This window comes from Phocoena sinus, chromosome 4 (assembly GCF_008692025.1).
Source record: "Phocoena sinus isolate mPhoSin1 chromosome 4, mPhoSin1.pri, whole genome shotgun sequence".
In the NCBI taxonomy this organism is placed as follows: domain Eukaryota; kingdom Metazoa; phylum Chordata; class Mammalia; order Artiodactyla; family Phocoenidae; genus Phocoena; species Phocoena sinus.
The window spans coordinates 89,377,980-89,401,934 of NC_045766.1; the positions used below are offsets into that span (position 1 = coordinate 89,377,980).

At 39.5% G+C, this 23,955-nt stretch overlaps 1 protein-coding gene across 1 annotated transcript in view; it reads left to right on the forward strand.

Moving 5' to 3' along the window:
• MYH15 (myosin heavy chain 15) overlaps window positions 1–23,955 on the forward strand; it is a 183,087-nt gene that overhangs the window by 17,525 nt on the left and 141,607 nt on the right. Inside the window, 2 exon segments of the mRNA XM_032629422.1 lie at window positions 8,560–8,663; window positions 9,891–10,029. Of these exon segments, the coding sequence (XP_032485313.1) occupies window positions 8,560–8,663; window positions 9,891–10,029 (243 nt within the window).

The window sequence follows — 23,955 nt, forward strand, 5'->3', positions numbered from 1 at the left end:
GTAAACAAGACCCACAGGTCCCTGCCCTCGTGAGCTTACATTCTAGTATGGAAGATGGTAACAAACAAGTAAACAAAGAAATATATAATTCCAGAGAATGGTAGGTCTATAGAGAAAAATAAAGTGGGTGAGGAGATGCAGTGAAATGGAGTTTGGATGATGTTATTTTATTTTATTTTTTTAACATCTTTATTGGAGTATAATTGCTTTACAATGGTGTGTTAGTTTCTGCTTTATAACAAAGTGAATCAGCTATACATATACATATGTTCCCATAACTCTTCCCTCTTGCGTCTCCCTCCCTCCCACCCCACTAGGTGGTCACAAAGCACGGAGCTGATCTCCCTGTGCTATGCGGCTGCTTCCCACTAGCTATCTATTTTACATTTGGTAGTGTATATATGTCCATGCCACTCTCTCACTTCGTCCCAGCTTACCCTTCCCCTTCCCCGTATCCTCAAGTCCATTCTCTATATCTGAATCTTTATTCCTGTCCTGCCCCTAGGTTCTTTAGAACCATTTAAAATTTTTTTTTAGATTTCATATATATGTGTTAGCATACGGTATTTGTTTTTCTCTTTCTGACTTACTTCACTCTGTATGACAGACTCTAAGTCCACCCACCTCACTACAAATAACTCAATTTCATTTCTTTTTATGGCTGAGTAATATTCCATTGCATATATGTGCCACATATTCTTTATCCATTCATCTGTCAATAGACACTTAGGTTGCTTCCATATCCTGGCTATTGTAAATAGAGATGCAGTGAACATTGTGGTACATGACTCTTTTTGAATTATGGATTTCTCAGAGTATATGCCCAGTAGTGGGATTGCTGGGTCATATGGTAACTCTATTTTTAGTTTTATAAGGAAACTCCACACTGTTCTTCATAGTGGCTGTATCAATTTACATTCCCACCAACAGTGCAAGAGAGTTCCCTTTTCTCCACACCCTCTCCAGCATTTACTGTTTGTAGATGTTTTGATGATGGCCATTCTGACTGGTGTGAGGTGATACCTCATTGTAGTTTTGATTTGCATTTCTCTAATGATTAATGATGTTGAGCATTCTTTCATGTGTTTGTTGGCAATCTGTATATCTTCTTTGGAGAAATGTCTATTTAGGTCTTCTGCCCGTTTTTGGATTGGGTTGTTTGATTTTTGATATTGAGCTGCATGAGCTGCTTGTAAATTTTGGAGATTAATCATTTGCCAGTTGCTTCATTTGCAAATATCTTCTCCCATTCTGAGGGTTGTCTTTTCGTCTTGTTTATGTTTTCCTTTGCTATTTTATTTTATTTTATTTTTATTTTTTTGGCTGCACCACACAGCTTGCAGGATCTCGGTTCCCTGGCCAGGGATTGAACCCAGGCGACACGGCAGTGAAAGCCTGGAATCCTAGCCACTAGGCCACCAGGGAATTCCCCAGGAGGTTATATTTTAGATAAAAGGATCGGATATGACCTCTCTAAGAAGGCAATGTTTTGGGAATCCCCTGGCTGTCCAGTGGTTAGGACTTGATGTTCCTACTGCAGGGACCCGGGGTTTGATCCCTGGTCAGGGAACTAAGGAACTAAGATCCCGAAAGCTTCTTGGCGAGGGGGGTGGGGGGGAAGAAGAAGGCAATGTTTTTCCAGACACCTGAATGAGTAAGGGAACAAGTAGGCAAAGATTTCTAGGAAGGAATTTCCAGGAGGAAGTAACAGTGAGTGCAAAGGCCCTGACACAGGAATGCATTTGGTTTATTCTTGGAATAGAACAATGGCCATCGTCGGGGACAGAATGGAGGGGTGGAGGGGGTAATGTACGGGCAGATAGGCTGGGTCAGACCAAGCAGCACCTTGCAGGTTATGATGAGAGTTTACATCTCGAGTGCTATGGAAAGTCATTGGAAGGGGAGATTGACAAGCTGATTGGATTTCAAAGGTATTGCATCTGTCACTGAGGACAACAGTACTCCCACAGGAGTGACTGTGGGATGAGATTGGAGATCCAGGTGAGCAAATTGATGGGGAAGAATCCCCCACAGCCCATTATGCTTAGATGACGTATGGTATAAATCCAGCAGCGTTTTGACTACATGGTCTTCAACTCCAAATTGTTCTCTCCAAAAGGAGAAAGCTCTACAAACTGGACAGTTATTTTTGCCATGGGTGCAGTTGGTGATAAGAAAGCAGCATCTACTCTCTTTCCCACCTTCTCTCTACATAACCCTGGAACAGGTTGTTTTTGTTTTCTTTTTTGTTTTGGTCTTCCTTTGACCAGCCCTGCCAAATCTAACATTCTTGACACTCATTTCTATGCTGTGCAGGGTATCTGACACATAGGGTCCAATGTGAGTGCCAGCAGTGACTGCAAGATTTTTTGGAGCATCTCTGTTTACTCATAGAACCATCTGAAGACTCTGGGCTGCTATGGAAAATTCATGCTTATCGTGAACTCATGTACTTTGTTCAGTCTGTGGGCTGCTGGAATTGATTAGTGTACAAAGGCTGACATCTGGTGGTGAAAATTGGGTATTGTCAGTTCATTTGTTTATGACACCAATTGTCATTCTTGGGGTATTTAAAAATTTTAAACTCTTTCTATTCATGGCTGCCAAAGAAGAGCTTTAGAGTGTCCTGAGGAGTGACACAAGAGGACACAGCTAAGCAGTATGAGGACTGTGTCCAAATCTCCAAAAATAGGAGCATTTGTGCATGACAAACGAATCGGGTGTGAAAAATGACAGCAGAGGCTGGCCACCCACTGAAGGAGCCAAGGAAATGGAGTGATGTGTCACCCCAGAGCCAGTCCTCATTTAGCCTCTACCTGGCCTGGAAGATCTCATCTCCCCTTTCCTTTCAGTTAAGGCTGATTCTTGTTCCAGGTACAGCTAGAACCCACTTCCCCAGTCCCTTCAGATAAGGCTCCTTGAAATCCTTTAGTTCTCAACATCATCTGTATATCTTGGTCTGGCGTATATCTTCCTTTTTCTCTTCTTTTATTTGACTTTTTTCTTTGTATTTATTTATCGTGCTTACTCTTGCTATTCAAGTGGTGTGTAAACTTCAGGAGAGGAGGTCAGGAAACAAGTCCTTGACTCTTAGAATCCTTGACACTTTGCCTAATGCCCTGAGAACTCACTCCATAAAGTGACAGTAATACACAGTGGCGGTTGCCAAGAGGTGCGCCTGAGAATGTCTACTGGTGCCCTGAATGCCTCTGGGGAAGGAAGTGGTCAGCATCTGGACCTCCTATTCTGGAGCATATTCAGTTTATCCTCTTTACCCATTAGGTCTCTCTTGAACTAGTCTCATATCTTTACTCACTTTCTCCCCACTGGTTATTAAGCGGCATAAGATGTGTGTATGGTTGTGCAGACTGTGTGCTTCCCAACTCCAGAGAATGCAATTCAAACCATAGACTATGTGAATGATTCTCTCTGGAGTTGGGCAGTGCACAACCTCTTCAGCTGTACACGGCACCACTGAGGAACAGGTAATGACGGGTAATGTGGCATAGAGGCACTAGCTACAGAACTTCATTTGTGAGATCCTAAACTGTTTATTTTTGTCTCAGTGTCAGCTTCACTCCTTTTCATAGTGAGCACAGTCCTGGAGAACATTCAGCCATTCAGAAAGTAAAATTTAATGTCAGGATGACATGAAACAAAGCCTTTTTTTTTTTTTTTTACATCTTTATTGGAATATAATTCCTTTACAAGTGTGTTAGTTTCTGCTTTATAACAAAGTGAATGAGCCATACATATACATACGTTCCCATATCTCTTTCCTCCCGAGTCTCCCTCCCTCCCACCCTCCCCATCCCACCCCTCCAGGCTGTCACAAAGCACTGAGCTGATCTCCCTGTGCTATGCAGCTATTTCCCACTAGCTACCTACCCCACGCCTGGTAGTGTATATATGTCTATGCCTCTCCCTCGCTCTGTCACAGCTCACCCTTCCCCCTCCCCGTATCCCTAAGTCCATTCTCTAGTAGGTCTGTGTCTGAAACAAAGCCTTGAATGATAAAACACTCACCCTTAATGGGTTCTCTGCAACTCCTACTGGAGAGTGGGCCCTAGAAATGAACCTATATAACGGTTGACACCTGCACTTTTTGGAATTGTGAAGCAGTTGACTCTTAACTTTAGCATCCCCTCACCCCTTCTCTTTCTGCCCTACCCCCATCCTTCATGACACACTCCCTGTCCCCGCCTGCCTCCTCCCATCTTCCAGGTGCCCCAGCCTGGTCAACAGTCTTCCGTGTGGGCCCTTACTGGCCTAGACAGTCTCTCTGACTCTAATAGTGTCTCATAAAAATGCATTTAGTTTTTTTTCTCATTCTGTTGAGGCCATTTCCCACGGTAGAAAGAAATTAACTAAATAAAGGAATCCCCGTTTACATGATACTCCTCTGAGATAACCTCAAGCCTCAAACCAATTAAAATTTACTGTTCCTTGAAAATAAGTTTTGATAAGACCCAGGGCAGGGGAGATGTTTGATCTAAAGCCCTTTCAGAGTTCCTCAAACAGTCATGCTTCTGGCCTCGGCATTCTCTGGAGCCACCACTTCATGCTGAGGGCAGCTGCTCCAGTGAATGGTTACCATTGCGGCAGCCATGTTTCTGGTTGTAAGGGGATGGAAGGAAGGTCTATCGCGTGTGCTGAGTGACGTCCAGAAATGATGCATCTGGAAGCGGGGAGGGGCTGAGGGAGAAATGCATATATAGCACTTGGGCTCACCATTCTGTCTTATTACCAGCCCCCTCCTGAATCTTGGCTCTTTCCTCCACCTGGTCCTCTAGTCCTTGGGCATGTGGCGTGCTTGCCCCCTGCTCTGTCTCCCTCTGTGTTTGTCCGATGTTGAGCTTACACAGAAGTAAGACCCTGCTTCTGTCTATGACAAAGGAGGAAATGGAATCCCGTCATGTTTACTCATACAGGTTTCAGTTGTGGGTGGCGTAGTCTAACAGAAACACTAGAGATTGTGTTCTAAATTCATTTTATCATTAATTTGACCCTGGGCAAGTAGCGAGCCTTTCTAGCCTTCCATTTTCCTATATTTAACATGTAGAAAATAATGTCAGTTGTAGCACATTTGATCATCGTGACCAGGATGAAAATGATCAAAAATGACATAATAAACATGAGAGCAAAATGAAAATTCTATGAAAGGCTGATCTAGAATGATCTAACAGGTAATTCATGGCAAAGCAATCTTGGAAAGTAAATTTTTTTTTTTAACGAGTCAGCCACTGAAACATGCCCCACCCCCTAAAGACACACGGCAGTGTTTCCTGTTTAGGTGTGTGGTTCCTCTAGCCTCCTCGAGGGAAAGGACTATTTTAGTTTTGTATCCTTACATCCTCCCATAGCATATACCTATGGTAGAGAAAAAAGATTAAACAAATGTTTTGATTTGAAAGAAATGGAGATGATGTCTGTATCTGAGCTGTGAAGGAGGTGAAGGGACAGGACATTGTCACACCCAGATATCTGGCCTGGGTGTGGTGGTGACATTCACTGGCATAAGGAACCACAGAAGAGGAATACCTTCAGGGAAGATAAGGAAAACATCATCCATCTGGTTGTGGTAATGTTGGGTTTAAGCTACCTATGGCCATCCACATTGAAATGTCCAATGGGAAGTTGGAGACTAGGTCTGGAGCTCAGAAAATAAATGTAGATTTGAGAGTCATCAGTAAAGTCATGAATGAACCTTGCAAAAGAATATATAGAGAGATTATTGACAGTATACAGTCGGGACAGTATTTGATACCCCTGCTGACTCCCTCTTCCTTGAAAATCTCCCCACCTTGGCTTCTAGTAGACCACCCTCCCTTGTTTCTCTCCTAAATCTCTGGGCATAGCTTTGCAGGTTTCTGTCTTTCATCCAGTCCATGACTTCAGAGTACCCTGGGGCTCAGTCCTTGGCTCTATCTTGTGGTGATAGATCATCTAGGCTGACTGCTTTAAAGATCATTTCTATCTGATGACTTGCAAAGTTGGATCATGAGTCCAGACTTTTCTTTAGTATTTCAGACTGATAGCTAACTGACTCTTTTATGTCTCCACTTGGATGTTAAATAGGCATCTCAAACTTCATATCCCTACAGCCTAGTTCCTGAACTCCACCCCGCAAGACCTGCTCCTACCACAGTGTTTCCCAGGTAGGCTGAAGTCATCTCCATCCTTCCACCTGCCTGGGCACAAACCCTTGGAGTTATCCTTGATCAGCCTTTCTCCCACATTATTCTCATTTGTTCCATCAGCAAATCCTATTGACTCTACTTTCAAAACCCAAGCTCTGGCTACTTCTCACCATGTCTGTTGTTATTCTCCCAGTCAAGTACCACCATCTCCCTCCTGAATTAACCCTTTCCTGGTATCCCTGCTCCCACCCTGTCCCTCTGTCTTTAACCAGCAGCCATAGTAAATTAAAAAAAAAAAATCAGATCATGTCACTCCTCTGCTCAAAAACCTGTAATGGCTTCATATCTCACATAGAGCAGAAATGCCCAAATCCTCAACATAGCCTGTGAGGCACTCTTGATGCCTGTCCCTCTGTCTTTAACCAGCAGCCATAGTAAATTAAAAAAAAAAAATCAGATCATGTCACTCCTCTGCTCAAAAACCTGTAATGGCTTCATATCTCACATAGAGCAGAAATGCCCAAATCCTCAACATAGCCTGTGAGGCACTCTTGATGCCTCTCTGACCTCATGATCTACCCCTTCTTTGACCAACTGTAGCAACTCAAAATCCCAGGCAACCTTCCACCCCAGGGCCTTTGCATTGGCTTTTTTCTTTCTGGAACATTCTTTCCCTACTTATCCATGATTCTCTCTCATAACTCAAACTTGACTTGTGGAGGCCTTCCCTGATCACCCTATTAAAAACTGCAACTCTGCATCTCCAACACATTTTACTCCCTTTCCCTGCTTTTATTTATCTCCATAGCGATTACTATCTTACATGTCATATATTTTACTCATTATTATTTTTTTTTTACTTCTGTCTCCTGCTGTTGGAATATAAGCTTTATGAGGGCAGGAATGGGATTTTTTTCCACTGGTGTATCCCTAAAACTTACAATAATGCCTGGCATATTATTGGATCTCAAACAAATATTTGTTGATATGAAGTGAAGCCTAAGGAAGAATATAAGGACATTCCTGAGAAGTAGTAACATTTCAGGGACATTTGAGTCACCATTGAAGTAAATACTTAAAAAAATTATTATGAATTATATTTCTATTTAAGTTATATGTTGTCCTTGCATTCAGCCTGATTTCTTTTGGGCTAACCCAATTACTTTTATCAAATAGCTTTATGAAAGTATTATTGACCTAAGTGTAAGTATTGACATGTGTATCTATGAAGTGAAACCATCACCACAATCAAAATAATGTAGGTATCCATTCAAAAGTTTTCTCGTTATCTCTTGTAATCCCTCCCTCCTGCCCATCCTCACACCCTCAAGCCCTCCTCTTCTAACCCAGTCTCTAGACACCACTAATATGTTTTCTGTCACTAATATGCTCTCTGCAATCTATAGATTAGATTGCGTTTCTAGAATTTTATAAGATGGAATCACGCAGTATATACTCTTCTTTTTCTGGCTTATTTCACTCAGCATAATTATTTTGAGATCCTTCCATGTTGTAGCACATATTCGTAGTTCATTCATTTGTTTGCTAAGTAATAATAATCCATTGTGTGGATAGACAATGTTCTGTTAATTATTGATGGACATCTGGGTTGTTTCCAAATAGAGCTGCTATGAACATTCACGTAGCCCAATTTCTTTGTTTCTGAGATTTGGGGTTCAGGATAATAGAGCCTCACTTCATTGAGTGCTAAACAAAACTCAGATTGGCTCAAAAAACTTCACTGGGAGCGAGCGTCAGGCTTTAAGAGGTTAATGTGATTTGGCCACGTCGGTGGCAGATGTGCCGCTGACAGCTTGCTTTGGCTTCAGCTTGCATTATGCTTCCTGACTAAGTGAATCATGTGAGGAGTCTTAGACATATCAGAGGTAGCTGTATTTACGGATTTACACAGTAGCTGATTTACGGATCCCTTGAAAGACAGACTCAGCCTCCTAATAGGGAGGACGTGATGTGACAGGATGACACTGCTAATGTTCCCTGGGTGCTGACCCCAGGGTCGACCTGCTTCCTAGCTTTTGAAGCTCAGGCCTGTTATAATTTACAAACCACTTTTTGTCCTCTGACCCTCAACCATGTATCTAGGCCAAATTCCTGTTTTCAAAGTTTTGCCAACATGCATTATCTGTGTTTCTTGCGCACCAATTCAAGCTGCTACAATTGAATCTGCTTTCAGATTTGGCCTGCCTAGTCTTCTCTTGGGAGGCATTAACACATGACTGACACGTTAATAGAGGGCAGAAATTGATTGCAGAGGTTTGGGTGTAGATTATGGATTTTATTTTGGCTTGTTTACAAGTATGCTGTAAGCCGTAAGAGTAAACTGTGACTATTGGTCACTTATTTTCTAAAGCCTTGTGGATTTCTTTAAGCTGTTTAACTAATGGTTTTCCCACTGCAGATATGCTCCTTGTGTCTGAAAATCCCTTTGACTTTCACTTTTGCTCTCATGGAGCAGTTGCTCTGGACAGCTCAGATGATGCTGAAGAATTGCTGGCCACAGATGTAAGGCTTGTTAGTTATCAAAGTATGGTAATGACAATGAGAAATGAAAGAAAGCATCATAGATCTCCTCTCTTCCAAAGGGTCCTGGAGAAGTGACCTTCCTTCCCCTGGGGGTGGAGAGTGGAAGAAGCCCCTCCAGGATGGTTTCTGTCCAAAGTTTTATACTTATTTATTTTGTCAATATAGTGACTTCGGTACATATGGAAAAGTAGGAAGATGCTTCAACTCAGTGACAACCACTGTTTTTAGTCTTTATTTTTTTCTATTTGGGATTGTTGTTACATAGTTGTTTTGGTGGTTTTTTTAAAATCAAAGATTATAATCATACTGTATATGCTATGTGATATATACTTTGCTTTTTTGATTATTCTTAAGCATTGTTAATGTTATTACAAACTTCATAAACACTTAAATGGATACTTAATATTTTATCAGACATTAATTCTATAGTTTATTTAATCATTCTCCTACTGTTAGACTCAAGGTTGTGTTTTTTTTTTTTCCTACTGTGGTGAATGTCTTTGTAGGTGAGTGCTTTTTCTATATATCAGAGTCACCGTATGCTAGATTCCTAAAAGTGAAATTACTAGGTAGGATTATGAATTTTTTATAGTCTCTTGATACATATTCTAAATTAACCACTAGAAAGATTGTACCGATTTCTATCCTCCTGGAGTGTGTGAGAACACACTTCTTACCATGTGCAGTGGCTTCGTAGGATGCTGTTCTTTGGTGACATGGTTTTTCTTTTCTTAAATACTTCCTTTTGCCAGTCTTTAAAATGTATCTGGAATAAAGCTGGGAGAACATATGGGATCCCAGAAATAAGCAACCTATCAGATATGGTGCTACTTTCTTCCATAACCATGAAAGGCAAAATAATTTAGCTCATATAGCCAGTTAATGATAGATTATTGGAAAGGAGAGGAGGGGGTCAGGGCAGCCGAGGAAAGTTCTAAAACTACTGGAAATTAAACAAGTCAAGTCATAAGCCTTCCTAATTCTCTTTTAAAGGGATAAGCAGACTGTGGGTGACCAAGCACCAACAGGGCCAATTTGCATTGCTTTGAGCAGAGCTGTCACACTTCACTTCGGGGCTGTGGTGATCTGTCTCCTGGCAGCCCACAGCCCACTGAGTGGAGGGAGGTGTGACACACAGCGGGGGTGAGGTGCTTACTGCAGCCATTAGGCAACTGAAGACTTGGCCATCTGCTTCTCTTTTTACAGCAAGCCATGGACATTTTGGGCTTTCTTCCTGATGAGAAGTACGGATCCTACAAACTCACTGGAGCCATCCTGCACTTCAGAAACATGAAATTTAAACAGAAGCCCAGAGAAGAGCAAGTAGAAGCAGATGGCACAGAAAGTAAGGATTACTTTAAAGACATGGCATGTATGCTCTTCAAATCCCTGACCCCAGGTCTGCTCCCCTTTTCCTTGCAGTTAAACTCACCTCTTAGTTTTTGGAAAATGTTGAAATTAATCAGCAATCTCCCTCAATTGCTGTCCCACCAAATTATTCTCTCAGCCAACATTCTGAATTAGAATCCTTGTATCTCAGGATAAGACACATTCCTTAATTAATTATTGATGATGCCAGTAAATTTGCTAAACTTGGGTGACATAGGATTGACTAAGACGTAGCCTGCCTTCAGCATATAGACTATTGAGAAAAACAGAAAAAGGAACAAATTACCATGAGATGTATGAAGTGACATAATGAAGGTGTGAACAAAGATCTGTAGAATTCCAAAGCAGGAGTTTTCCACTGGGTTGAAAACAAAATGGCTTCTTTTCCCTTTGTTTTCTATTCATATTCTAAAAATCTATAGTCATGCCTGCTTACCAAAAAGATCTATAATGAGTTATCTGTCTAGAATGATCATCAAAATAGAAAATCACAATTATGAAAAGAAGGAATCATAGTCATAATTATTTCATTTAATATTAAAATTCCTGGCAATTGCAACAAAAAGGAAAAAACATTCATTCAAATCTTTCAACAAATAATTTAAAAAATTTTATATTTTTAATTGTGGTAAAATATACACAACATAAAATTTTACCCATTTTAACTGTACATATTAGTGGCATTAAGTACTTTCACATTGTTGTGCAACCATCACCATTATTCATCTCCAGAACTTTCTCATCATCCCAAACTGAAACTTTATACCCGTAAAACAATGCTTTCCTATTACCCCCTACCCCTAACCCCTGGAAAATTTTAGTCTACTTTCTGTCTCTATGAATTTGACTACTCTGGGTACCTCATATAAGTGCATTCATACAATATATATTGTCCTTTTGTGTCTGGTCTATTTCACTTAGCATGATGTCTTCAAGACATGTTGTGTTAAGTGTCAGAATTTCATTCCTTTCTAAGGCTGCATAACATTCCATCGTATGTATATTCTACTTTTTGTTTATCCATCCATCTCTTTATAAACACTTGAGTTACTTCCACTTTTCACTAGTGTGAATAATGCTGCTGTGAACATTAGTGTTCAAATATCTGTTTGAGTCTGTGCTTTCACTTCTTTTGTGTATACACATAGAAGTGGAGTTGCTGGATTAAATGGAAATTCTATGTTTAATTTTTTTAAGGAACCACCATATTTTCCATGGTGGCTGCACCATTTTCCATTCTCACCAGCAATGCACAAGGGTTCAAATTTTTCTACATCCTCACCAACACTTGTTGTTTTCCGTGTTTTTTGTTTTGTTTTGCTTTTTTGTTTTTTGATAAGAACCATCTTAGTGGGTATAAGGTGGTGGTGTCTCATTGTGTTTTTTTTTCAAATAGATCTTTATAAGAATATAATTGCTTCACAATACTGTGTTAGTTTCTGTTGTACACCAAGGTGAATCAGACATATGCATACATATGTCCCTATATCCCCTCCCTCTTGAGCCTCCCTCCCATCAACCCTATCCCACCCCTTTAGGTCATTGTAAAGCACCAAGCTGATCTCCCTGTGCTATGCTGCTTCTTCCCACTAACTAACTATTTTACATTCAGTAGTGTATATATGTCAATGCTACTCTCAGTTCACCCCAGATTCCCCCTCCTACCTGTGTCCTCAAGTCCATTCTCTATGTCTACATCTTTATTCCTGCCCTGCAACTAGGTTCATCTGTACTTTTTTTTAAGATTCCATATATATGTGTTAGCATACGGTATTTGTTTTTCTCTTTGTGACTTGCTTCACTCTGTATGACAGACTCTAGGTCCATCCACCTCACTACAAATAACTCAATTTCGTTTCTTTTTTATGGCTGAGTAATATTGCATTGTATATATGTGCCACATCTTATTTAGCCATTCATCTGTTGATGGACATTTAGGTTGCTTCCATGTCCTGGCTATTGTAAATAGTGCTGCAATGAACATTGTGGTACATGTCTCTTTTTGAATTATGGTTTTCTCAGGTATATGTCCAGTAGTGGTATTGCTTGGTCATATGGTAGTTATTTTTAGTTTCTTAAAGAACCTCCACACTGTTCTCCATAGTGGCTGTATCAATTTACATTCCCACCAACAGTGCAGGAGGGTTCCCTTTTCATCATACCCTTTTCAGCATTTATTGTTTCTAGATTTTTTGATAATGGCCGTTCTGACTGGTATGAGGTGATATCTCATTGTTTTGATTTGCATTTCTCTAATAATTAGTGATGTTGAGCATCTTTTCATGTGCCTCTTGGCTATTTGTATGTCTTCCTTAGTGAAATGTCTATTTAGGTCTTCCACCCATTTTTTAATTGGATTATTTGGGGGTTTTTTGATATTGAGCTCCATGAGCTGTTTGTATATTTTTGAGATTAATCCTTTGCCTGTTGTTTCATTTGCAAATATTTTCTCCTGTCCTGAGGGTTGTCTTTTTGTCTTGTTTATGGTTTCCTTTGATGTGCAAAAGCTTTTAAGTTTAATTAACTCCCATTTGTTTATTTTTGCTTTTATTTCCATTACTCTAGGAGATGGTTCAAAAATGATCTTGCTGTAGTTTATATCAAAGAGTGTTTTCCCTATATTTTCCTTTAAGAGTTTTATAGTGCCTGGTCTTACATCTGGGTCTTTAATTCATTTGGAGTTTATTTTTGTGTATGGTGTTATGTAGTGTTCTAATTTCATTCTTTTACATGTAGCTGTCCAGTTTTCCCAGCACCACTCATTGAAGAGACTGTCTTTTCTCCATTGTATGTTCTTGCCTCCTTTGTTGTAAATTAGGTGATCATATGTGTTTGGGTTTATCTCTGGACTTTCTATCCTGTACCATTGATCTATATTTCTGTTTTTGTGCCAGTGCCATACTGTTTTGATTACTGTAGCTTTGTGGTATAGTTTGAAGTCAGGGAGCCTGATTCTTCCAACTACACTTTTCTTCCTCAAGATTGCTTTGGCTATTCGGGGCCTTTTGTGTTTCCATACAAATTGTAAAATTTTTTTGTTCTAATTCTGTGAAGAATGCCATTGGTAGTTTGATAAGGATTGCATTGAATCTGTAGATTGCTTTGGGTAGTATAGTCATTTTCACAATGTTGATTCTTCCAATCCAAGAACATGGCATATTTCTCCATCTGTTTATGTCACCTTTGATTTCTTTTATCAGTGTTTTATAGTTTTCTGAATACTAGTCTTTTGCTTCCTTAGGCAGGTTTATTCCTAAGTGTTTTATTCTTTTTACTGCGATGGTAAATGGGATTATTTCCTTAATTTCTCTTCCTGATTTTTCATTGTTGGTGTATAGGAATGCTAGAGATTTCTGTGCATTAATTTGTATCCTGCAACCTTACCAGATTCACTGATTAGTTCTAGTAGTTTTCTGGTGGCATCTTCAGGATTTTCTATGTATAGTATTATGTCATCTGCAAAAAGTGACAGTTTTACTTCTTTTCCAATTTGTATTCTTTTTATTTCTTTTTCTTCTCTGAATGCCGTGGCTAGGACTTCTAAAACTATGTTGAATAAGAGTGACGAGAGTGGACATCCTTGTTTTGTTCCTGATCTTAGTGGAAATGGTTTCAGTTTTTCACCATTGAGTATGATGCTTGCTGTGGGTTTGATGTATATGGCCTTTATTATGTTGAAGTAGGTTCCCTCTATGCCCACTTTCTGGAGAGTTTTTATCATAAATGGGTGTTGAATTTTGTCAAAAGCTTTTTCTCCATCTGTTGAGATGAGCATATGGTTTTTATTCCTTAATTTGTTAATGTGGTGTATCACATTGGTTGATTTGCGTATATTGAAGAATCCTTGTATCCCTGGGATAAATCCCACTTGATCATGGTGTATGATGCTTTTAATGTGTTGTTGGATTCTGTTTGCTAGTACTCTGTCCAGGATTTTTGCATCTATGTTCATCAGTGATAATGGTCTATAATTTTCTTATTTTGTGATATCTTTTTCTGGTTTTGGTATCAGGGTGATGGTGGCTTCATAGAATGAATTTGGGAGTGTTTCTCCTTCTACAACTTTTTGGAAGAGTTTGAGAAGGATGGGTGTTAGCTCTTCTCTAAATGTTTGATAGAATTCGCCTGTGAAGTGAATTCTATCTATCTGGCCTTGGACTTTTGTTTGTTGAAAGAGTTTTAATTATGGTTTCAATTTCATTACTTGTGATATGTCTGTTTATATTTTCTAATTCTTCCTGGTTCAGTCTTGGAAAATTGTACGTTTCAAAGAATTTGTCCATTTCTTCATGGTTGTCCATTTTATTGGCATATAGTTGTTTGTAGTAGTCTCTTATAATCCTTTGTATTTCTGCAGTATCAGTTGTGATTTCTCCCTTTTCATTTCTAATTTTATTGATTTGCATCCTCTCCCTTTTTTTCTTGATGAGTCTGACTAAGGGTTTATCAATTTTGTTTGTCTTCTCAAAGGACCAGATTTTAGTTTTATTGATCTTTGCTATTGTTTTCTTGGTTTCTATTTTATTTATTTCTGCTCTGATCTTTATGATTTCTTTCCTTCTACAGATTTTGGGTTTTCTTTGTTCTTCTTTCTCTCATTGTTTTAAGTGTACGGTTAGATTGTTTATTTGAGATTTTTCTTGTTTCTTGAGGTGAGATTGAATTGCTATAAACTTCCCTCTTAGAACTGCTTTAGCTGCACCCCATAGGTTTTGGATTATCTTTTCACAGTCATTTGTTCCTTTGTATTTTTTTTTTCTTCTTTGATTTCTTCAGTGATCTCTTGGTTATTTAGTAGTGCACTGTTTAGCCTCCATGTATTTGTGTTTTTTACAGTTTTTTTCCTGTAATTGATTTCCAGTCTTATAGCATTGTTGTCAGAAAAGATTCTTCATATGATTTCAATTTTATTAAATATTCTGAGGCTTGATTTGTGACCCATGATGTGATCTATCCTGGAGAATGTTCTGTGTGCACTTGAGAAGAAAGTGTATCCTGCCACTTTTGGGTGGAATGTTCTATAAATACCAGTTAAATCTATCTGGTCTATTGTGTCATTTAAAGCTTGTGTTTCCTTATTTATTTTCATTTTGGATGATCTGTCCATTGGTGAAAGTGGGGTGTTAAAGTCTTCTATTATTATTGTGTTACTGTTGATTTTGCCTTTCATGGTTGTTAGCATTTGCCTTATGTATTGAGGTGCTCCTATGTTGGGTGCATAAACATTTATAATTTTTATATCTTCTTCTTGGATTGATCCCTTGATCATCATGTAGTGTCCTTCCTTAGCTCTTGTAACAGTCTTTATTTTAAAGTCTATTTTATCTGACATGAGTATTGCTACTTGAGCTTTCTTTTGATTTCCATTTGCATGGAATATCTTTTTCCATCCCTTCACTTTGAGTCTGTATGTGTCCCTACATCTGAAGTGGGTCTCTTGTAGACAGCATATATATGGGTCTTGTTTTTCTATCCATTCAGCCAGTCTGTGTCTCTTGGTTGGCACACTTAATCCATTTACATTCAAGGTTATTATCGATATGTATGTTCCTATTACCATTTTCTTAATTGTTTTGGGCTTGTTTTTGTGAGTCTTTTTCTTCTCTTGTGTTTCCCACCTAGAGAAGTTTCTTTAGCATTTGTTGTAAAGCTGGTTTGATGGTGCTGAATTCTCTTAGCTTTTGCTTGTCTGAAAAGCTTTTGATTTCTCCATCAAATCTGAATGAAATCCTTGCTGGGTAGAATAATCTTGTTTGTAGGTTTTTCTCTTTAACACTTTAAGTATACCTTGCTACTCCCTTCTGGCCTGCAGAGTTTCTGCTGAAAAATCAACTGATAACCTTATGGGGATTCCTTTGTATGTTATTTTTTGTTTTTCCCTTGCTGCTTTTAATACTTTTTCTTTGAATATAATTTTTGTTAATTTGATTAATATGTACCTTGGTGTGTTCCTCCTAAGGTTTATCCTGTATGGAACTCTCTGTGCTTCCTCGACTTAGATGACTCTTTCCGTTCCCATGTTAGGGAAGTTTTGGACTGTAATCTCTTCAAATATCTTCTTAGACCGTTTTTTTCTTTTCTTCTTCTGGGACCCCTATAATTCGAATACTGGTGCATTTAGTGTTGTCCCAGAGGTCTCTGAGATTGTCTTCAATTCTTTTCATTCTTTTTTCTTTATTCTGCTCCTTGGTAGTTATTTCCAGCATTTTGTCTCCAGCTCACTTATTCTTTCTTCTGCCTCCATTATTCTGTTATTGATTCCTTCTAATGTATTTTTCATTTCAGTTATTGTGTTGTTCATCTCTGTTTGTTTGTTCTTTAGTTCTTCTAGATCTTTGTTAAGAATTTCTTGTATTTTCTCATTCTGTGCCTCCATTCTATTTCTGAGATTCTGGATCATCTTTATTATCATTACTCTGAATTCTTTTTCAGGTAGATTGCCTATTTCCTGTTCATTTATTTGGTATTGTAGGTTTTTACCTTGCTCCTTCATCTGTGATGTATTTTTTTGCCATCTCTCTTTTTTTTTTTTTTTTTTATGAGTGGGATTGTATTCCTGTCTTACTTTCTGTTTGGCCTTAGGCTTCCAACACTGGAGTTCGTAGGCTGTTGGGTAGAGCTGGGTCTTGGTGCTGAAATGAGGACCTGTGTGAGACCTCATTCTGTTGAATATTCCCTGGGGTCCCAGATTCTCTGTTAGTTCAGTGGTTCAGACTCGGAGCTCCCACCGTAGGAGCTTCAGCCCAAACCTGTGCTCACAAACCAAGAGCTTGCAAGCCACATGGGGTGGCAAAAAAAAAAAAAAAAAGAGAGAGAGTACAATAACAAAGTAAAAAACAAAATTAGACTAGAAAACTAACAGATATATTAGAAAGAATAAAAAAATTAAAATATAGGTGAATCAACAACTGGAAGGTACAACGTACCACAATAGTAAAAAAAAAGAGGAGGAGGGAAAAGAAAAAGAAAAGAAAAAAAAGGAGGGGGTGAGGGCCTTAGCTGTAGAAGGTGGGGCCTAAGCAAGGGCGAGGTTTGGGCGGTGGGTGGGGTGTATCCTTAGGACCCACAGGGCTGGAAAATGCCCTGTGGGCTGTGGGGGCGTTGGAGCTTAGGCTCAACAGAACAGAAGGGGCCCAGGCATGCCTCCCGCCCCCATGTCAGAGGGCAGGGACCTCACCTGGGAGCCCAGCAGGCTTCCTGGTTTCAAGTGGGCGAGACAAATGCCCTCTCCTCCTCTCCCGCTCCTCCTGGAGGGCCCCTCCCACCTGCCTCTCCTGATCTCCTGACCTCCCTCCTATGTCCCCAGGACCAATGTGGCCAGGGCGAGGGGGTGCGCCCTGGAGGGCAGGGAACCAGCCTGGGAGCCCAGCAGGCTCCCCAGGCCTGAGTGGCTGGGGCAATTTCCTCCTCTCCTGCTCCTCCTAGAGGGCCTCTCCCACCTGCCTCTCCTGATCTCCCCAGCCTCAGGGTCACTGATCCTGTCTGACCTCCACTTCTCCTCCTCCCTCAGTACCCCCACATCCTACCAGTTCACTTGGGGGTTCCTCCTGTCTCCTTGGGCACCAGGGTCCCCCATCAGCAGCCAGCAGGTGCTCTAGTTGTGGGGAGACACGCTCATTGTGGTTTTGAATTGCATTTCCTTGATGATTAGTGATGTTGAGTATCTTCATGTATTTATTGGACATTTGTATATCTTCTTTGCAGAAATATCTATTCAATTCCTTTGTCCATTTTTTGGTTGCATTGTTTGTTTTTTTATTGCTTAACAAATATTTTTGGGGGGCAGTCTGTGTGGGGGACTATTCCTGGTCCTAGAGATATACCTATGAACAAGATATAATCCCTGTCTTGATTGTCTAGTGTGGGAGATAGACAATATGTACATAAATGGACAAATATGCGTGAAGTCAGAATGAAAAAATTAAAGCAGAGTAAAAGAATAAAAAATAATAGGAGTTAGGGGGTTATCGTTGATAGGGTGGTCAGAAAGTCCCCTCAGAGGACACTTGAGCTCAGAGAAAAATACAGTAAGGAAATGTGCCCTGAATATTGTGTAAACATCTTCTATATTAATATATTAATATATGCTTTCATGGCATCTTGCTGCCTTATTTTGCTGTTTTTGTCCTTGTTCTTTTTTTTGCTTTTCCAACACTTTGAAACAAAGTTTTAAAAATTATTTTTATTACAAAAACAAGGCATAGTTATTAATTAGAAAATACAGATAAGCAAATGAAGCAACGCATCTCATACAGTCTCCATGGTGGTTCCTTCTCAGGTTCTTTACTGGAGCGTCCTCATCTTCCTTGCTTCTAACTGCTATAAGGCTGCTGAGCTCAACTCTTGAAACTTTTCTCTGCTCATTTCTTAGCTGATCAACTCAAACTCAACATGTATAGAACTGAACTCTTCATCTCTTCCTGCCCCTTCATTTCTCAGTCTTCTTAATAAATGTCGACTGGATTCTCCTGACTCAAATCTTAGAGTCATCCTGAACTTCTCTCTTTCTTGTTGTCTCTACCTTTAAATATATGTAAAACTCACAACTACCCACAATCACATGTTCACTGCCACCGCTTAGCCTGAGCCACAATTTCTCACCAGACTGTTGTGATAACCTCCTTAACTGATCTCCCTGTCTCCACCCTCATCCCATCACTGTAGTTGTACATATTGCAGCCAGCAGTGATCCTTTCATAGTGTAAACTAGCCCATATTCCCTCCTCGGTGCTAGGTTCATGCGTGGCTTCCATCTTACTCAAAATAAACCCTCAATCCTCATCATAGCCTCCTTCTGTTACCTCTCTAAATCTCTCTATAATCCCATCTCCATATTATGCTTGATAATGTGAAATTTATATTTGGTCTTTGTCCCAATATCTGGCACAGAGCTCTTAATTTGGAATTTCTTGAGTGATGAGAGCCATAAAGGTGCCTTTTATGTTAACAAGGTGACTTTTGGACCATACCTATGGATAGGGTCTTGTCACCACAAGAACTAACCCTATGATTAGAGAGTTGGAACTTTCAATCCCACCCCTGTCGGGGCAGAGGAGCAGGGCTAGAGATTGAGTTCAATCACCAATGGCCAATAATTCAATTGACCATGCCTATGTAATGAAGCCTAAAAAATAAAATCTTAAAAGGACAGTGTTCAGATATCTTCTTGGTTGCTGAGCACGTGGAGATTTGGGGAAACTGGCATCCTTGGAGAAGGCGTGGAAGCTCTGTACCATTTACGCATACTTTGTCCTATACATCTTTCCCATTTGGCTATTCCCGAATTATATTCTTTTACAATAAATCATTGATCTAATAAGTAAAGTGTCTTTCTGAGTTCTGTGAGCCTCTAGCAAATTAACTGAACCCAAGGAGGCTGTTGTTGGAACCTCCAATCTGTAGCTGGTCGGTCAGTAGCCTAAGTGACAACCTGGACTCACAATTGGCATCTGAATTGGGGGAAGCAGTCTTGTAGGACTGAACTCTTAACGTGTGGAATCTGATGCTATCTCCAGGTAGTTGGTGTAAGAGTTGAGACATCCAGCTGGTAGGTAAGTCCCCACCTACCTACCCTTTCCCCATTCACTCACTCCCCTCACTCAGCCCACAGGTCTCTTGGCTCTTTTGGGATCATTCGAGCTCTCCTGTTGCAGGACATTTTCACTGACTCCTTCTATCTGGGACTCTTCCTAGGTATCTTCATGGCTGACTCCCTCACTTTGTCAAGGTGCCTTCTTTGATGTTATGTTATCAGAAAACCCTTCCATGACTGCCCCCACCTCCTTCTCATTATCCTCTATCTCCTTACCCTGAATATTTTTGTTTGTGTCATTCATACAGCTGTTTTTTATTAGGTGTCTTACTCCCCAGTCTCCATCAGATGTAAGCTCTGTAGGAGCAGGGGCCTAATTTGTTATGCACTGCTGTATTTCTAGGTTTTAATAGAGTGCCTGGCACGGTATCATAGTAGCCCTTACTGTAGTAGTAAATAATTATTTGTTAAATGAATCCTACCCACTCAGGGACATAGGACATATCCTTTGTCTTTTTCTAGTTGAGTGACTTTCTCAATATGCTCACCAATATTAGCAGTTACAGTTTTCCTCCTGCCAGTTAGCCAGATTTTATTTTACATTTAAGTATTAATAAAGTTAACATTTTTGTGGGTTATTACCTATTTGTATTGTTTCTTTTTTGAATTTTTATTTCCATTGTTAGCCCATTTTTAAAATTGAGGTACGGGATTTTTCTTATTGATATCTAAGGGCTCTTAATATTAATATATTAAGCACTTGTACGTTTCCTCCCAGTCATTTAAGAAGGAATTGAAGGAGCTGGACAGATGGAGAAGAGGATGGAAAGGGGGAAGGGACCCAAACCTAAGGGGACATCCTTGCCTTTACCTCCTTCTTGAGTCCCAACCTCATATTTCTAACTTTCTACTGCATATTCTACTGCTACCCTAAACCCTGCATGGCTAAAACTCAGTGTATCATCGCGTCCCCCAAGTGATGTCTTCCTGTTGACTTTTCTATTCATATTCACAGTACTGCTCTTCTCTCTGCTTCTTGGGTTAGAAACCTCTTGGTCATGTTTCTCAGTCTCTCTTTTTCCCTTTCCCGTTCTTAGTTTAGACTTTCAGCACTTTTGCACTCCAGTGTCCCACAGTGGGTTCGCTTATTCTGTAATCTCCTCACTCTCGTCTATCTTGCATGCTTCCACAACATTAATCGTTCTGAAGCCTGACTCTTATTATGCCATTTCTCTGCTAACAGCCCTTTAACATATCCCCATTATATAATTAATACCTTACAGTGGCATCAGATGTCTCCTGAGACCACAAATCACCCACATTTCTGTTTATCTCACTTCCTAACTTGTTGGTACTATCCACCGTCTTTGACCATCGCCGCACTGCCTGCCTCTGGGCCTTTAAGTCATGCTGTTCCCTGTCTCAGAAATGCTTGTTCTCCCATACTTGCCCATCAAAACCCTTCTCATCCAAGGCTCAGATGAAATGCTATTTCTTTCTTGAAGTCTTCTCTGGTCATGAAGTCCAGAAGGGATCTCTTTCTCTTTCAAACTTTCATGATACTCATGATTTGTCTCTTATAGGCAGTTGTTTTATTGACTTGCTATTTTTGCCTGTGTTTTATTTACTCTCATGGATTATAAACCCCTTGATAGCAAGGATTTTAGTCTTGTTTATCTATCTTCTTACTATAGCATCTAGCACCAGGCCTTGCACATAGCAAGTGCTCAGAAACTCAGTTCAATAAATTAAGGAAGTTTGAACAGCTCAGAAACCGTATTATAACCCTACATAAAAGACTAATTGAAGATCATTTTCAAAACCCTTTTCCACATTAGCCAGATTGTGGTTTGACAAAACTGGATTTTGTTTCTTTGTATCTGGTTATTTACAGATCAGATAGAACTGGGATAGAATTGTCACACTGGAAAGGATTGCCTCTTGTTTTTCTCTACCTCCTTACCTGTTTTCAGTTGCAGTCAGACTTTGTTCTCTCCATCTTCTAAATGTATTTACCAAACCTGTCTACCCTTCTCTAGAGAGTAGTTCTCAAACTTGGTTACACATCAGAAAGCATCTGGGGAGCTTTTTAATTCCTGAAGCTCAGGCCTCACCCAGACCAAAGGAAACCAATCTCTGAGGGGAGGATGCAAGCATAAGGATTTGTTTTTATAACTTGCCAGGTGACCCCAATGTACAGACAAGGTTGAGGACCCTCTGAGAAGGACTGTTCTCAGACCCTCATGTGTATCAGAATCACCCGGCAAACATGCTAAAAAATGGGCCCAGACCCTAACCTTCTTCAGTGAGCTAGTCCTTTGTTCCTTTATGAGCTCCCCAGGCTATTCTAATCCACACCACCATTTGAGAACCCCCTCTAGCTAAACCTCTTCCAGGTAATATCATAAAACCTAAGTTAAAATTCATGGTTTTATTCACAACATCCTAGAAAATGATGTTTATTGATAGGAATTTCATAAAGCCTCTTTGGGGAACACATCAGCTTACATGTTGAAAATATGTTTACAGATGATGCTGTCTTCATGATGGCATCTCCTAAATGTCAGAAGGACATTTATTCATAGATTTAACTTTTAATGCAAATGAAGTTTTTTTTTTTTTAATATGATGACAACTATTATTTTCTGTTAAAAAAAAAAAAAGGAGAACATGAGATGTCTAATGTACACCTGTGGGATAAATCCACTACTCCTCTATCTGCATATCCTTGAGTGTCTCTGGAGTAGATGAGAAATAATTCTGTAATGTTGAAGGCTATTTCTGTTAGAGCTTAAGGTGGGATACTGTACAGAGAATTGGTTTCCTTTGTTCATGGATAAAAATAGACTCAAAGGACTGTCATTAACACTGGGAAAATGTTGTATGAGATTGAGACTATTGTTACCTATATTGTCCATCTGAATGCTTCCAATGCATAGAAAATCGAACTCCTGTCTTTTTTTTTCTGGACAGATATTGTGGAACTGTTCATTTTTCACATTGTTGGTTACTATTCATCTCTGCTCAGATTCATCAGGCATGCTGCATTTCTCCCTTCCTTTGAAATATTTTCATTTTGGGTTAGATGCTCTTTAAAGTCTCCCCTAGTTCAAAAAGTCTATGATTCTGACCCATTGGCTTCTCAACTTGAAATAATCAGGCTTTTGTCTCCAAACATGGCACTCCTAGCAGGAATAACTCAGCATAGGATGAGTATGTCTGCTTTACTTTTGATTTTTCCATTTATTTTCCCAAAAGGGCTTTGCATTTTGAAAGGTTTCATAGCAACTGAGTACCTAGACCATTATCATTGATATGGAGTAGGTGTAGAGCTTCTAGAAATGTATGTATAGTATACACTGATTTTATTTAACAAGTAAATCAAACATTTCAAGCCTTTGTGAGAATTTTAAAGGCTGACAGAAAGGAAATGGATATTGTTAATACAAATGACATACAGCTCTCTAAATGTGTTTTGTTTTTACTTTATTCTCTATTTGTGGTTACTGCTCAGGAAATTTTGTACTTCTTACTGAAGTAAGGGAAGACTGCATTTTCTTCTATATTAAGACATTAATTTTATGGAGTTACTACATCAGATATACTAGCATATCTCAGGATTCATTTGAAATGGAAGACAGCAGAGAGGTTCAATTGAGTAAAATATTCCTTTTGTCTGATAACTGAAAAAAATCTGCAATTTGAAATGTGTTTATAACTTTTTGCCTGTGGCATTCTTTTGTGTTATTGCCATTTTTTAACACCTGGTGTGATACATGTCTATTTACTTTTCCTTCTGATAACACTTATTCTTCTTCACTTCTTTCCTTAGAAGATAGAAGTGCTGTTTTATAAAAGTACAATTGTGTGGGTTGTAAGTATTCTTGTTAGGCAGCAGAGGGCACTATGGGGCAGAGATTTCACGGGAAAAGGAAAGGTTTCTGAAAGATCCTGGGCAAGTGTTCTGGCTTCTGTTGATTGGCAGCTGTCTTGAATTATCCAATGACATGGTCCAAGTTCCAGTTTCGTTGAAAGGATCTACAAATGTATATGTAGAAGGGGAAAATAGGCAAATAACGAAAATGAGATTTTTCATGTCCTTCAGATAAATAGTTCTTTTCAGAAGAGGGCCAGTATCAAGAAAAAGATTCTTTTTAAAAATTGAGTTATAATTCCCGTATTATAAAATTTATCCTTTTAAGAGGCACAGTTTAGTGAGTTTAAGCATATTCACAGTGTTGTGTGACCATCACGCCTACTTAATTCCAGAACGTTTCATTACTCCAAAAAGAAATCCTGTACCCTAAAGTAGCTACTCTCCATTCCTTTCTCTCCTAGTCCCTGGCAACT